Consider the following 13,704-nt stretch of genomic DNA (forward strand, 5'->3'; position numbering starts at 1 on the left):
TTCTCTGTGATAATTAAACACGATTTCAGTGATGATATTCAGTGAATCTCATATTGAATCGATGCCAACTAAAGCTTAATAAACATTTTTTCTTCTCTTTTTCCTACCTTTTCTAGTAACCTGAATACAGATTATGTGTATCATCTATGGGCTATATTAGATTCTCCGGTGAAAAATGGGTGAGAACAATACCGTGATGTACGGTAGTGCTTCTGAAAGCATTTAAAAGGTATTTAATTAAGTAGGTATTTATATTCCTGATACGTTTTTTTCCTTTATTTTTGCAAAAAAAAATTAATTACAACCATAGAAATGATAAATTTAAACATTTAATATAACAATCTGGATTGCAATGCAAAACAGGTGCATATAGAAAAAATTATAATATAACAACTGAACAATTGTCTAAATACCTTGTGTGTTTTTAAACATGTAACTTAGATGTCTTATCAAGTTTGACATTTTGATTTGACATCACTGAAGTTGTTTTGAGATTTGTCAATTGTCAAACCGATCATTATTAATAATTTACTAATATAATGTTATTACTTACTTATTTAATCCAAGTAATTTCTGAATAAAAATTGAGCAACCCATGAATGCGTGTCAATTTTGTTGACCTTTAACAGAATACTGTGTTAGATACATCAATAAACGACGCAACAGTAACTAGTAAGTATTTAACATTTGTTCATTTTTGTTATGGTTGTAGATGGTAGATAGGTACCCATAAAAGGCTTATTACGTTTGGCTGAATTTAGTCGTCTGAATTCAGAAGCAAATTTAGAAGCTTCTGATTACACTGTTCTAAATTCAGTTACTGAATCAATTGTCAGTTTAAACGCGACGAAGTAAGACGTGTCGTGTGCGTAAGAGGATGGCCCCAGTATTGTTAAACAACTTTTTTTTTGTTTTTTGTTATGTTTCATTTTCTCAAAATAAAAAAAAATAAAGACAAGAATATCGGTGAAGAAATATTTATTGCTGTGCGGAATGTTAGCAAATATGAACATTATGAGTGATTTAGAACCAGCAGACTTCAGAAATTATCTATAAATGGATTCGATCTCGTTTGACCTAATATTAAACCTTGTGACACAGTTTATTCAAAAGCAGGATACTATCCTACAATAGTCTACTATATATCTATTATATAACTATTACATATCTAATTCTACGATAGTATAAGTCCAAAAGAAAGATTGGTTGTAACATTAAGATTTCTTGCAACAGGAAATTCATATCAAGATTTAAAATTTAGTTCTTCAATATCCCAACCCCTGATGACAAAAACTATCCCTGAAACATGTCGGGTATATATAAATGTTTGGCTCATTAAGTAAAGGCGACCGAAATTAATACTTTTTTTCGGAAGCGAAAAACAAACTAAAACGTCCTCACGCACGGAGAGCTATGGGCCGACTGAAGCCATTCAGTAACTAAATGCGATTACACCTTCCTAAATGTGTTTCTAATTAGGCTTCTAAATGATTCAGTCAGTCAGAAACCATCCTTGCTACTGAATTCAGCCAAGTGTAATAACCTTCAGGGCTAAATAGGTACTCTAACACACAGATGCTACAATCTGATCTGTTTTCTGATTCATATTTGGTCTTTAGGGCTTTAATTAATTCGGTCAAAAGAATTTTTCTCATAACATCAATTCTGTGAATTTGTAGTATTACTGCAGGATATCATTCCATCCTGAAATTCATTCATCAACAAGTATTGGGCTAAGTGCATAAGCCTTTTATGTAAAAAATGGTATCTTCAGAAGAATTTTTATTAGTGGTAGTGGTGGTAGAGTATCATGTGACCTTGCACGAATAGGTACTACCACACTCCCTATTTATGCCGTGAAGCATAATGCATTTCAGTTGGAACGGTGAGGCAGCTGTTGTACTGTAAAAACTGAAACTTAGAACTCATGTCTCAAGGTGGAATTTATGTTGTTGATGTCTGTGGGTAACAACTTAACACCAGGTAGGCCATGAGTTCGTCTAATCATCACTGCAAAAAAAATTTAAGAGAATTGATAAAATCTGTTATTTTAACGTGAATGTACATTAGGTTTAATAAATTTTTGCTTAACATTGATTTACCAATTTATTTGCATTGTCTAATTGTCTAATTCATTTCTAATTATTTATTTCATACATTCAAAAATTTCCCTAAACCGACTATAGTTTTATCGAAAAGAGATGGGCATCTTTGTTGTTGAGTTGTGAAATGTGTGATGATCTGTAGATAACTTGTGCAACAATTTTAATTTCCACTTATGAGGTTAAAAACTAACTGATTATGCCCACCTTACTTAAACTAATAATTTCTTTTTCAGATCCACAATGGGCGAACGCAAAGGTCAGAATCTATACTATCCCCCCGACTATGATCCAAAAGTCGGGGGACTCAATAAGTTCCAAGGCACCCATGCTTTGAGAGAGCGTGCCAGAAAGCTCCACATGGGTATTCTCATCATTCGCTTTGAAATGCCTTACAACATCTGGTGTGATGGGTGCAATAACCATATTGGCATGGGAGTGAGATACAATGCAGAGAAGAAGAAGATAGGAATGTATTACACCACTCCAGTATACCAGTTTAGAATGAAATGTCATCTGTGTGATAATCACTTTGAAATCAAAACTGATCCAGGGGTAAGGATCACTTCAATCTGTGCTTTTACTGTATTTGAATGAGTATTTCATAGCAGAAACTGGCCAGAAGCTTCCAGAAAAACTTCACCAGACATTCTTGTGGTAAAAATATCATTAGCATTGAGATAATATTATGAAGAATTTTGTTACGATGTAACAATTTAAAAACTTAAACCGTTTTATAAGCCAAAAATTTGTTTCCAATATTATGTTAAGTCATTATATTACTCTATCTAACTTTCAAGTCATACTTTTAAAGCACAAATCTACATTTTAAAAGATAATCCAAATTCAAAATTATACTGGGTGTCCCACATCGATATATCAAGCACAAATAAATCGTGTTATATTAGAATAATCACTTCAACGTTCTTGTTCTGTCATGTATTACTGAATGAATGGCTTAACGGTACTTTTCTTGTAGAAATTCATTTTCATTTTTGTTTGAAACTACTAATGACTACTTTATTTTTAATATGATCTTCATTGTTGATACTAGCCATGTTTCAGCTAAGTCAATATATTCATTCTGGGACACTGTATACATATTGAAATGTTACATCTTATTTTTCCTTAAAGGAAATATTATTTCCAGAACTTGGATTATGTGATAGTGTCAGGAGCTCGGAGACAAGAAAACAGATGGGATCCCACAGATAACGGTCAGATTGTTCCGGAAACCAAAGAAGCACAGAAAAAGCTCTTTGACGATGCCATGTTCAGACTAGAACACAAGAAGGGAGATGAGGATCTATCTAAAACTGATAAACCCAGGCTCGGTAAATTGGTAGGAAGGAATGAGGGTGTGTGGAAGGACGATTATGAAGCTAACTGTGCTTTGAGGAGAAATTTTAGGGTAAAATAATTAATTTGTTTGTTAGCATAACCATTGTATGTGTTGTTATTGTCCTAGGGTACCCCGCTGGTACATGGAGCCCTCACAAGCTGTCTCCACTTAACCCTGTCTTGCGCTTGCTCCTTGACATCACTCCAGGTCACCACGGGAGTCATCTTACTCTTCACGGTGCGTCGCCAAGAATGTACAAGGCGACCAGGTCTTCTCCTGCCAAGCGGTTGCCACTTAAACGCGGTTGATGATGCATTGCATCTGCTATTTAGTAAAACCTTAAATAATTATTTTGGATGAGTACTGCACCATCCATTGCTGGAATAAAGTATATTCCAGTGCCTGTAAACATGGCACATGTTTACATAAACACATTTTACTGATTACCACCTGATTGGGATGATCTCATCTCTAGTTTCCAAGCCATAAGTCCTTCAGCCGAGGATTTGCCAGTAACGGTAGTTCAGGGTAACCAGGCTTGGCTATGCTAATAGAATTACCAGTGTACAAGAGTGATGATTAACACTACCAATTGTAACTTTAATTAAATAACCAATTAAAATAACCATGGCTAGGTTGATTGTATTTGTAAAATCAGCTACTAAAATGTGGGCAATACATAAACTCTTCTTATTTTGAAAAGAAATTTCTAAAACCAAATGATATTCTTATAAGTATTCTTATAAGTATTTGTTAACAGGCTTTTTTTACAGATCGACCGTTACACCAATACATATAAGTAGCAAAAATGAAGTTGAGAAATTACTTCTTTAAATATACCTAGTTTGCTCTCTTCTCACTTCAAAAAAATTGCCTCTAGAATAGCACTTTGTATTGTTTTCAGAAAAGAAGGAAAGAGCTTGAGGAATCCTCAGTTAATGATAGTATACTGCTCTCCAAGTCTTCTCTCGACATAGATCTTTTACCAGAAACCGAAGAAGACCGTAATTTAGCCAACCTGCTCTCACTAAAACCTTCAAAAAGCATAGAAGAGAAACAAATCCATGTTCGGAAGAGTATTCTGAACAGTCCAGCATTACCGAGCTCAAGTGGATTGATAACTAGTTTCGGAGGCCTTAAAAAAGAAGAACAATTAAAGAAAAACAAGATGCTAAGTAGAAATTTATTGGGGATTTCTGTAAAAAAGAAATTTAACAAAACAGAAAAAGGTAACAATGCGGACAAAGATGAAGTAGAGAAATCTAGTGTGAGTACTTTAGAAGTATGCGCAGAGAGGAATGTAAAGAATACAGAATATGATGAACGCAAGATAAATGATGATTCAGTAGAATGGCCAGAACAGTTACGTGAAATAAATACTCAAAATCATGAGAAAGAAAAAATACAAGATAAAGAAATAAATAACAGAGACTGTGAACATCACACAAAATTAGTAGTGACCAGTGAAAAGTTAAATGATGAATGTTTGAAAGGAAAAGATGGGAATTTAAACAAAATATCTTTGGTGGTTGATTACAGTTCCAGCGGAGATGGATCTGACGTTGATGGTTGAATAATAAATGTATTTTACTACTCATTATTCATTTTTTCTTCATTATTTGCTTTAAATATAAAATGATGGTCCTTGCTTATATTCTGTTGTATTAAAAAGACATGCTCCAAGAATTGTCGTCGTCGTGGAGTAAAGGATAAGACGCCCGGTGCATTCGTATCGAGCGATACAACGGTTTTCGAATTCTGCAGGCGGGTACAAATTTTTTAAATGAAATACGTACTTAACAATTGTTCACGATTGACTTCACGGTGAAGGAATAACATCGTGTAATAAAAATCAAACCCGCAAAATTATAATTTGCGTAATTACTGGTGGTAGGACTTCTTGTGAGTCCGCACAGGTAGGTACCACCAGCCCATTTATGTCTGCCGTGAAACAGTAACGTGTTTTGGTTTGAAGGGTGGAGTAGCCGTTGTAACTATACTGAGATCTTAGAAGTCATATCTCAAGGTGGGTGTCGGTATTTACGTTGTAGATGTCTATGGGTCCCGGTTGCCACTTAACACCAGGTGGACCGTGAGCTCGTCCAACCATCTAAGCTATAAAAAAAACTTAATATAAAGGAAATAATTACTTTCACACCAAAATATGCTATAAACACAACGAAAACAAAGAAGTCACTTTGTTATTCAATTCAACTATAGCATTTTCCTATCGCCTCGATGGAGTCTGTGTCGAGAGAAAACAAATTAGCTACACATCATCGTTCAGTGCTTAGTCCCTAACGTGTAGGGACGCTGCTCCAACTCCATACAAAACTTTAGTTAACTTTTACGCGATTGAGAAGTTAAAAAAGTCGCATTAAGAACACAGAACTACTTGTCTGATCGCCGTTCTGAGTCGTGGCTACTAAGGACTTTCGGTGTGAATTGATGTAAAAACACTTACCCACCACCCTATTTCGACTGTGCTTTAGGTCAATGAAAAAATCAAAAACTGATAAATATGAAATGAAACAATTTAAATATTTTGTAATTTATTATTTAATTCCATTAAAAAATATCCATAATACTCATGAGATACTATATTTAAACATTAATACACCAGTTACATTTAGATTTCTTAAACACCAATACTTTTAAGATTTTTGTGCAATAATTTTAGAATGACACAGTTTTAGATGACACGCTAATCAAAAACACCAAGCTCAAATAAATCTTACTACATACTACAGTTAAATCTTCCTTCGTGAGAGATAAAACATAAAACATTGTAATAAGACGCAGACAGCCAGACTACGGCGGAAATAAAAGCCTCAACCTCTACATACAAGGTCTAAAATCCCGAGGTAGGCCCAAGAAACGCTGGTTGGATGTGGTAAAGGCGGATGTGGAGGAGAATCACCTCACCGAAAAGGATGCCAAAGATCGGGCAAAGTGGAGAGCTTAAGTTGAAAACCGAAACTTGGTACCAGACCCGGAAAACGCTAGGAAGGAAAAGAAGAAGAGCTTATCCGGTCGCGACGGCGCAACGCCTCAAGCACCGGTCACCGTCCCCGTCGATTACGACGAAGAGCTCGACGAGCGAACTAATCTATAGACACAGCTCACTGAGTTTCTCACCGGATCTTCTCAGTGGGTCGCGATTCCAATCCGGTGGTAGATTCTGCGAAGCACTGCTCTTGCTAGAGCCAGTGTTAGCAAATTCTCTCAGGTTGAGCCTGTGAGCTCACCTACTCGTCCAAGTGTAGCTGGTGTAGTTCTCGGCAATACCTTGGTCCTATACCGCTTCGGTCTTGAGGAATTTTCCATACGCCCTGATTTTGAAATCATTTAAAGACACAGTGTGCTTTTAAAAAGAAAAGAAATGTGCTACACTAATTTGAACACTAAACAAAATATGACATAGGCCACTTACACTTTTTACTTTTTCATAAGACGGCAAAGAGCACGTCTTCAATTAATATAGTTAGATATGAATACCAATATGTGCCAAAAACTGTGGCAATAGGGAACCGGGTTTTTTTTATCAATATTACAAAGTACCTACTTTATCTTGGCTGATTGATATCTTTGTGTGTGATCATACAGAATGATAATGCATTCCATGCTGATATTGGCAATGCTACTGTAGGGCGAGCATGAATATTCAGGAGGCACATGAAGTATTGTAGAACGTGAAACAGATAATCCAATATGACATACCTATAATAATAAATAAATCTAGTGGTTTTTACGAATGTTCCGTTATAACTACTGAACCCATCATGCATCCGATTGACTTGAAACTTGGTATCCATGTAGAAAATACAATGTACTTAATGGATAGGCTAATATTTATATGAGTGTTGGACTCCCCAATAACAATGACAATAAATATTAATGTTAATATTAAATGGGCAGCGAAGCGGGCGAGTACGGCTAGTTTTATATAAAAATATTATTCGTGAAAAGAATTTGAAAATATTTTTCACGAATAAGAGAAACATATTTACTGTAAGGTCTCGACAGGCGTCACTTATGTTTACATTTTATTCAAGCTCACAGCTTTTAAGTTCTAAATACGCTATGTTTTAAATAAATTCACTTTCTGTCATTTATTTTAGTTTAAAGATCATTTATACGAGAGCATTTAAAACAATGATATTTATTTATTATAGGTATCTACTACATAGAAATGACTAGAGCTCTTAAGATTTTCGTAGGAAGCTTAGTACCTACGTAACTACTTAAAACTTATTTAAACAAAAATTCGTTTAATATAAAAAATACACAGTTTATAAAAAGACAACAAAATCCTACTTGTAAAGTGGTAATAATAATTTCATTGTTAACTCTTAATACTTCTGGCAAACTAAATGAATTTGCGGTAAGCGTAAAAGATAATTATATTCTTTTAAAAGAGAATATAATCAAACAATATTCTCTTATCCATTTTCGTGTTTCAAGTATGTGAGTTCCATAAAAACAAGTCAAGAAAAACGACCTTAAACTAAAAAATATAGGATTATTTTTAAACATTCTATATAAATATAAAAATGAACAATATTTTTGTTCGCTGTCTATGTTAACGATAATCGATCGATTTTACTGGTGGTAGAACCTCTAGTGAGTCCGCGCGGGTAGGTACCACCACCCTGCCTATTTCTACCGTGAAGCAGCCGTTGTAACTATACTGTGACCTTAGAACTGATATCTCAAGATGGGTGGCGCATTTACGTCGTAGATGTTATAATTGAAAACTTTACCCCTGTAAAACTAACTAAAATAAATATGCCAACTTGGAAATAGAAAATGCCAACGTTCAAATTTTTCCTTGAATTTTTTGAATGTTGATTAAAATATTGATTGATTAATGAAATGTTCATAGGATATTAATAAACACTACAGAAGGCAGAAAGAAGAAGAAGAATCTTGACTTGATAACATTCTATGATGTCCGACGTTTGACTTTAAATAGCGATAAATTAATTCATCGCCTGTATTGATACTTCCTTGACGTTTTAAGGATTTTAACAAATAATGTCCATTATTTTCCCATAAAACTAACTTAATTAATTAAATAATACTAAATAAATAAATAAATAAATTTCATTCTGCTGATCGCTCTTATTTAACTTATTTTCGCGTTTTGTGTATAATTCGTTCATTCATTCGTTTCATGTTTCGTTTCACGTAACAATGACATTATACATCAAATATGTATTAAAAAATCTAATAGCAAATTAATTAGAACCCCTAAAACGTAGATATCTTAAATTCTACAAAATTATTATTTGAATTTATATCAAAATCTGTAAATGATATTGATAAATACTAAAGCTAAGCTAAAGAAAACTCAACAAACATACGAACATAAACAATGAATACATTTTTAACTATAGGTAAAAGTTAAATAATAATTATGATTAAGTGAGATTAATACTGTTACGTATAATATTACAACAGGGTGTATGAGACCCGTTCGTGAAAGCGAAGTGATATGGTACTTAGTGCTGGTAATTGCATACACGAAATGAACTAAAAAATTAGATTGGATTAAGTGACTTTAAATAATATTTTTAAATTACAATTAGTGACGCGGTAGATCTGCGTTTCAGAGGCAACACGGGGAAAATGTCATGTCACTTTTTTAATATCTTTTTATTTTACCTAACTAATAGCTTTGAGAGGCTATGTTAGTGTAAGCCTAACGTGTAGGTGAACTCTCGGGGGTCTCAAACCAGGAGACGTTGCTAACACTGGCCCTAGCAAGAGCAGTGCTTCGCAGAATCTACCATCAGATCGGAAACAAAACCCACTGTTAAAATACAGCAAGAAACTCAGTGGGCTGCTTGTCTCTTGCGAACTCACAAATTGATATATAACAAAATTATTTAGCAAAAATGTTCTAGATTACAATTTGTGTAACGAAAAAACCAGTCTTGTCAAAAACAAAATTTCAGTAAAATACAAATTATTTATATCTTGTGATCGGAGCTTCTCCCAATGGTCTCATCGGAAGACCCTCAATGACTAACATATATATACTAACAATATTTAAATATGGTTGCTTTAATAAATAAATAAATACTTTCCGTTTGCATATAGTTCATTCTGGTTTCGACTTCGGTTACGGCTCCTACACCCTGTACATACTCGTATTTCTGTACATCATACAATGTGCTTAGTGCGAGTTTTTTAACGTTCTCGATACCGTAAAAGTTAACTGAAATTTGTATGGAGTTGGAACGTTTACCGCTAGGAGCGCTGTTCCAATTGCAAACAAATTTGAGTTAACTTTTACACTATCGAGAACGTTAAAAAACTCGCACTAAACACATATAATACTTGATACCGTAGCGGGCTATCAATAATAAACATTTAGTACATACGGTTACACAATAATAACTTTAAATGCATGAATAACGTGACGTGTAACATAACCTCAAAAATAATTTATTCGGCAATGCACCTTTTATCTTCGAGCGCCAGTATGAGTGCGCATTGGATCTTCGCAGCGAGCCACTTGAGGAGCTCAAGATCTGATACTTCTATGATCTTCTCATCGGTTGAAAAATAATTTATTAATTCGTCCTGGAAGAATTCGTTTATTAACTATAGATTTGTTATGAAATTGAGGGGCTAAATGCTATTTCGTTTAAGCAATATTTTTGCATCTTTACAGGAAAGCCAGTTACGTTAACATTTTTCATTATCAGTTATTTCGGCTTAAATCGTCTGAGTGTTTTTGACAATGTTATTAAACCTACCTTTTTTTTGTTTTTATTGCTTATATGGGTGGACGAGCTCACAGCCTACCTGGTGTTAAGTGGCCCACTGGAGCCCATAGACATCTACGACGTAAATGCGTCACCCACCTTGAGATATAAGTTCCAAGGTCTCAAGTATAGTTACAACGGCTGCCCCACCCTTCAAACCGAAACGCATATGTACATACCTAAGTTGTTCTGTTTGAAAACTAACCTGTTTGACGGTGAGTTTAATTTTGTTACCCTCGACGGTAGGTGGTGCAGTGAGCTGGTCAAGCGTCACCGTCCACTCCACTTGCCAGGAGCCGCTCGTTCCACCAGAACGCACCATATACAGTTGACTGAAGGAGAGGATTAAGATGGGTTATTTCACGTGACCTCATCTGCTTTCAGTATGTAGTTCTAAAACATTGAAACATGTTTTACAAAAGTTCGAAGATTAACATTATATATCTTTACACGTTTCTTGTTCCTGGATGTTTTATATCTGCGTGTATCAGTCTAGTTCCTATTGTACAGGGAATCTTACTTTGTAGCCACAAGATGTGTGGATTTTGTGTCCTACATAATTTATTATTATGACTATCGGTCCTTATAACTATTACTACTGCCGTCTTGTCAAGTTTGCTTTTGGTATTGGAAAATATCTATTTCTCTATTTCTGCATCGAAAAATCATATTAGCAATTTAATATGCTGCAGCCAGAAAAACGCTTTCTTGCTTTCTACGCAGTGTTCGAAACCAATCTGTGGGTTTTTGAGTTTTTACCACGGCAACACTGGTCGCGAATCGACACGGCATTCGCCACTTGACATCTGTCAGTTCTGTCACTTCTTTTCGGACGGAAAGATAGATGCGCGTGTCGGCCACATTTTACGGTATTTCATCATCCCATACTTTCCTTACCACATCCTCGCCCTGAAGCCTCCTATCCTAAGTGATACGACGTAATTCGACGAAGTTATCAGTTCTGGTGAGTGAGAGGCTAATATTTTGTTAAGAAAATACATACGGCGCCGCGGATCGCGGCACGTGAACGACGGGCCCCTCGTGCTGGTTTCCGGAGGCCCAGGCTGCCACGAAGGGGCTGGGTTTGGATCGAACACGCAGTGTGCAAGTTCAATAATAAAAACATGAGACTTACTCTGTTGTAAGCAGCACGGTACAGTTTGAGCGGTCGGAGAGGTGTGCGTGCGCGACGTACGCGTGTGCGTGCGTGTGCGGACACACGGTGCGGGCCAGCTGAGCCCCGAGGGACGCGTGACACGAGTAAGGGCGAACACCCTGGACCGTGAACGAATACATTTCCATTGTACTGTCACTTTTTTTAATTGCATTGGTTACCGGAGCCCATAGACATCTATCGTAAATGCCGCCACCCACCTCGAGACTTGAGTTCTAAGGTATAGTTATAACGGCTTCCCCGCTAATCACACCGAAACGCATTACTGCTTCACCGCAGAAATAGGCGGGGTGGTGTACCTATCCGTGCAGAGTCACAAGAGGTCCTACCACCAGTAATTACGCAAATCATAATTTTGCGGGTTTGATTTTTATTACACAATGTTATTTATTCCTTAACCGTGGTAGTAAATCGTGAACATTTGTTAAGTACGTATATTATTAGAAAAATTGGTAACCGCCTGCGGGATTCGAACACCGGTGTATCGCAAAATACAAATGCACTTGTAAGGTACCCTTTAGGCCACGGCCTTCAGTGGGTCGCGTTTCCGGAGGTAGATTCTGCGGATTACTATTCTTGTTAGGGCTAGTATTAGCAACGTCCTCAGGTTAGAGGCCCGTGAACTCACCTACTCCAATGTCAATTCGAATTCGTATGTCTATGACAATATTACAAATAGCGGGCATCTTCGTGTGCAACTTTGCCTCTTACAACCGATCTGATCAAGATAAGTTGACAGCGTTTTAGAGTCGCATTGTTTATCTGTGTAATGATCGGTGGTCGAGCTAATTGCGTTTCGTTTCGGGCGTCACGGACTATTTTCCTTAACAAACGTACCTCGATCGGTGAACAGTATCGCGGGATCCTCATTCTTGGAACCAGTCGGCCTCCGCTGCGTTCCGCGCAAGATTTGAGCGCGTGCACGGCTCCTTCCATGCACACCTGACGCGTCAGGGAGGCTCGACTCGCCTCGCGACACACGTCTAAACATCATTATGAAATTTTAGATATCATATCAAGATGCAATGTATCTTGATTATAAAGCCAAATACATTTCAATTGGACGGCGCTTTGGGTTGAGTTAGGTATTTAAATTAAATTGTGGTTTTATGTATGTATATATGACTGATAGTGTGTGCCAATTCAAGGTCAGTTATTGTTCGTTTAACCATATACACTAATATATGGTAAATCAATAGAAGAGGTCATCCGCACTAGATGGGAGCTCTACGCCTATCTACTGGTGGTTACTTTTTTTACTGGTGGTAGGACCTCTTGTGAGTCCGCACGGGTAGGTACCACCGCCCTGCCTATTTCTGCCGTGAAGCGGTAATGCGTTTCGGTTTGAAGGGTGGGGCAGCCGTTGTAACTATACTAAGACCTTAGAACTTATATCTCAAGGTGGGTGGCGCATTTACGTTGTAGACATCGATGGGCTCCAGTAACCACTTAACATCTGGTGGGCTGTGAGCTCGTCCACCCACCTAAGCAATAAAAAAAAGACACTAGTACCATTAGTATTCAATAATAATATATTAGTGAATTAACATTATTCAGTGTGATTTTCTTCAGAAGAGTAGAGGGTCATGTGGACGGCCAAGCCAAAACAGAAATTCGTTTTCATAAAATCCATTTGTTCAACTTATTTTAGCCACAATAAGGTTCGTTGAACAAGCATAAATGTTTGTTTATGTAATTATCGAGCGCATAAACTATCTGCAAAAGCGTAATTTAAGTAGGTAACCGCAGTACAAGCGCGGTGTACGGTGTGGTGCATGTTGTGCATGCAATGCATGTCGAGTATGCGCGTCATTAGTTCCACATAAAAAAGCTTTTCTTTTCTTTTTTAAAGTAATGATTCCTTACTCCGATCAATTATCAAGCAGTCAGTCAATCTGCTTGACCTTTAAGAATATACGGAGTATTCCTTAATTTTCTCTGACGAACACTAGCCAATATATAGGTATATAGCCAAGCCGCAACAATTATATCTGTGCTACAATTTATATCGGATAGTATACTCAAGCTAACGAAACTATTCGTCGTAACCTAGGTTTCATACTTCAGTGGTCGTTATCCAATTGAAAGCTGATTATTGTCAAAAAGAAAATTAAGGCAAGGCAAAAGGAAATTGAACCGAATTAGTCTAGAACTCTAGAAGCAAAGAGCGAAAAGGTGTCTCATACGACGGATTATAGGCACAGATTAGAAATCAAGGAATTAGAAGAAATAAAAAAAGGAACATAGCTGTTAAAGATAAGCACAATAACGTTTATCATTTTACTATTATAACTACTTACTTTACGTCAA

The 13,704-nt window shown here is 36.4% G+C and overlaps 2 protein-coding genes across 3 annotated transcripts in view; one reads left to right on the forward strand and one right to left on the reverse strand.

The window, feature by feature from the left end:
* The first annotated feature begins 482 nt into the window (after positions 1 to 482).
* Positions 483 to 5,041, forward strand: LOC114251630 (coiled-coil domain-containing protein 130 homolog). Its single transcript, XM_089737830.1, has 4 exons — positions 483 to 672; positions 2,339 to 2,657; positions 3,253 to 3,513; positions 4,349 to 5,041. Exons 2-4 carry the CDS (start codon positions 2,346 to 2,348, stop codon positions 5,015 to 5,017), a joined length of 1,242 nt encoding a protein of 413 aa, XP_089593956.1. The 5' UTR covers positions 483 to 672; positions 2,339 to 2,345; the 3' UTR covers positions 5,018 to 5,041.
* Positions 5,042 to 5,985: 944 nt separating this feature from the next.
* The window catches only part of LOC114251946 (intermembrane lipid transfer protein VPS13A), a 66,815-nt gene continuing 59,096 nt past the window's right edge, over positions 5,986 to 13,704 (reverse strand). For both annotated transcript variants that reach the window (XM_089737564.1, XM_089737563.1), the window contains 4 exons: positions 12,232 to 12,377; positions 11,356 to 11,495; positions 10,426 to 10,552; positions 5,986 to 10,035 (listed from right to left, as the gene is read on the reverse strand). In XM_089737564.1, the coding sequence (XP_089593690.1) occupies positions 9,898 to 10,035; positions 10,426 to 10,552; positions 11,356 to 11,495; positions 12,232 to 12,377 (551 nt within the window). In that variant the 3' untranslated portion in view covers positions 5,986 to 9,897. The remainder of the gene's footprint in view (positions 10,036 to 10,425; positions 10,553 to 11,355; positions 11,496 to 12,231; positions 12,378 to 13,704) is intronic.

Source organism: Bombyx mandarina, chromosome 23, assembly GCF_030267445.1.
Source record: "Bombyx mandarina strain Sakado chromosome 23, ASM3026744v2".
NCBI classification, from domain to species: Eukaryota; Metazoa; Arthropoda; class Insecta; order Lepidoptera; family Bombycidae; genus Bombyx; species Bombyx mandarina.

Bases quoted from the DNA above. Each gene is read 5' to 3' on its own strand.
- LOC114251630 (XM_089737830.1), top strand. From the start codon at position 2,346: ATGGGCGAACGCAAAGGTCAGAATCTATACTATCCCCCCGACTATGAT. The intron at 2,658-3,252 runs GTAAGGATCACT...TATTATTTCCAG, and splicing joins AAATCAAAACTGATCCAGGG to AACTTGGATTATGTGATAGT. The intron at 3,514-4,348 runs GTAAAATAATTA...TATTGTTTTCAG, and splicing joins CTTTGAGGAGAAATTTTAGG to AAAAGAAGGAAAGAGCTTGA.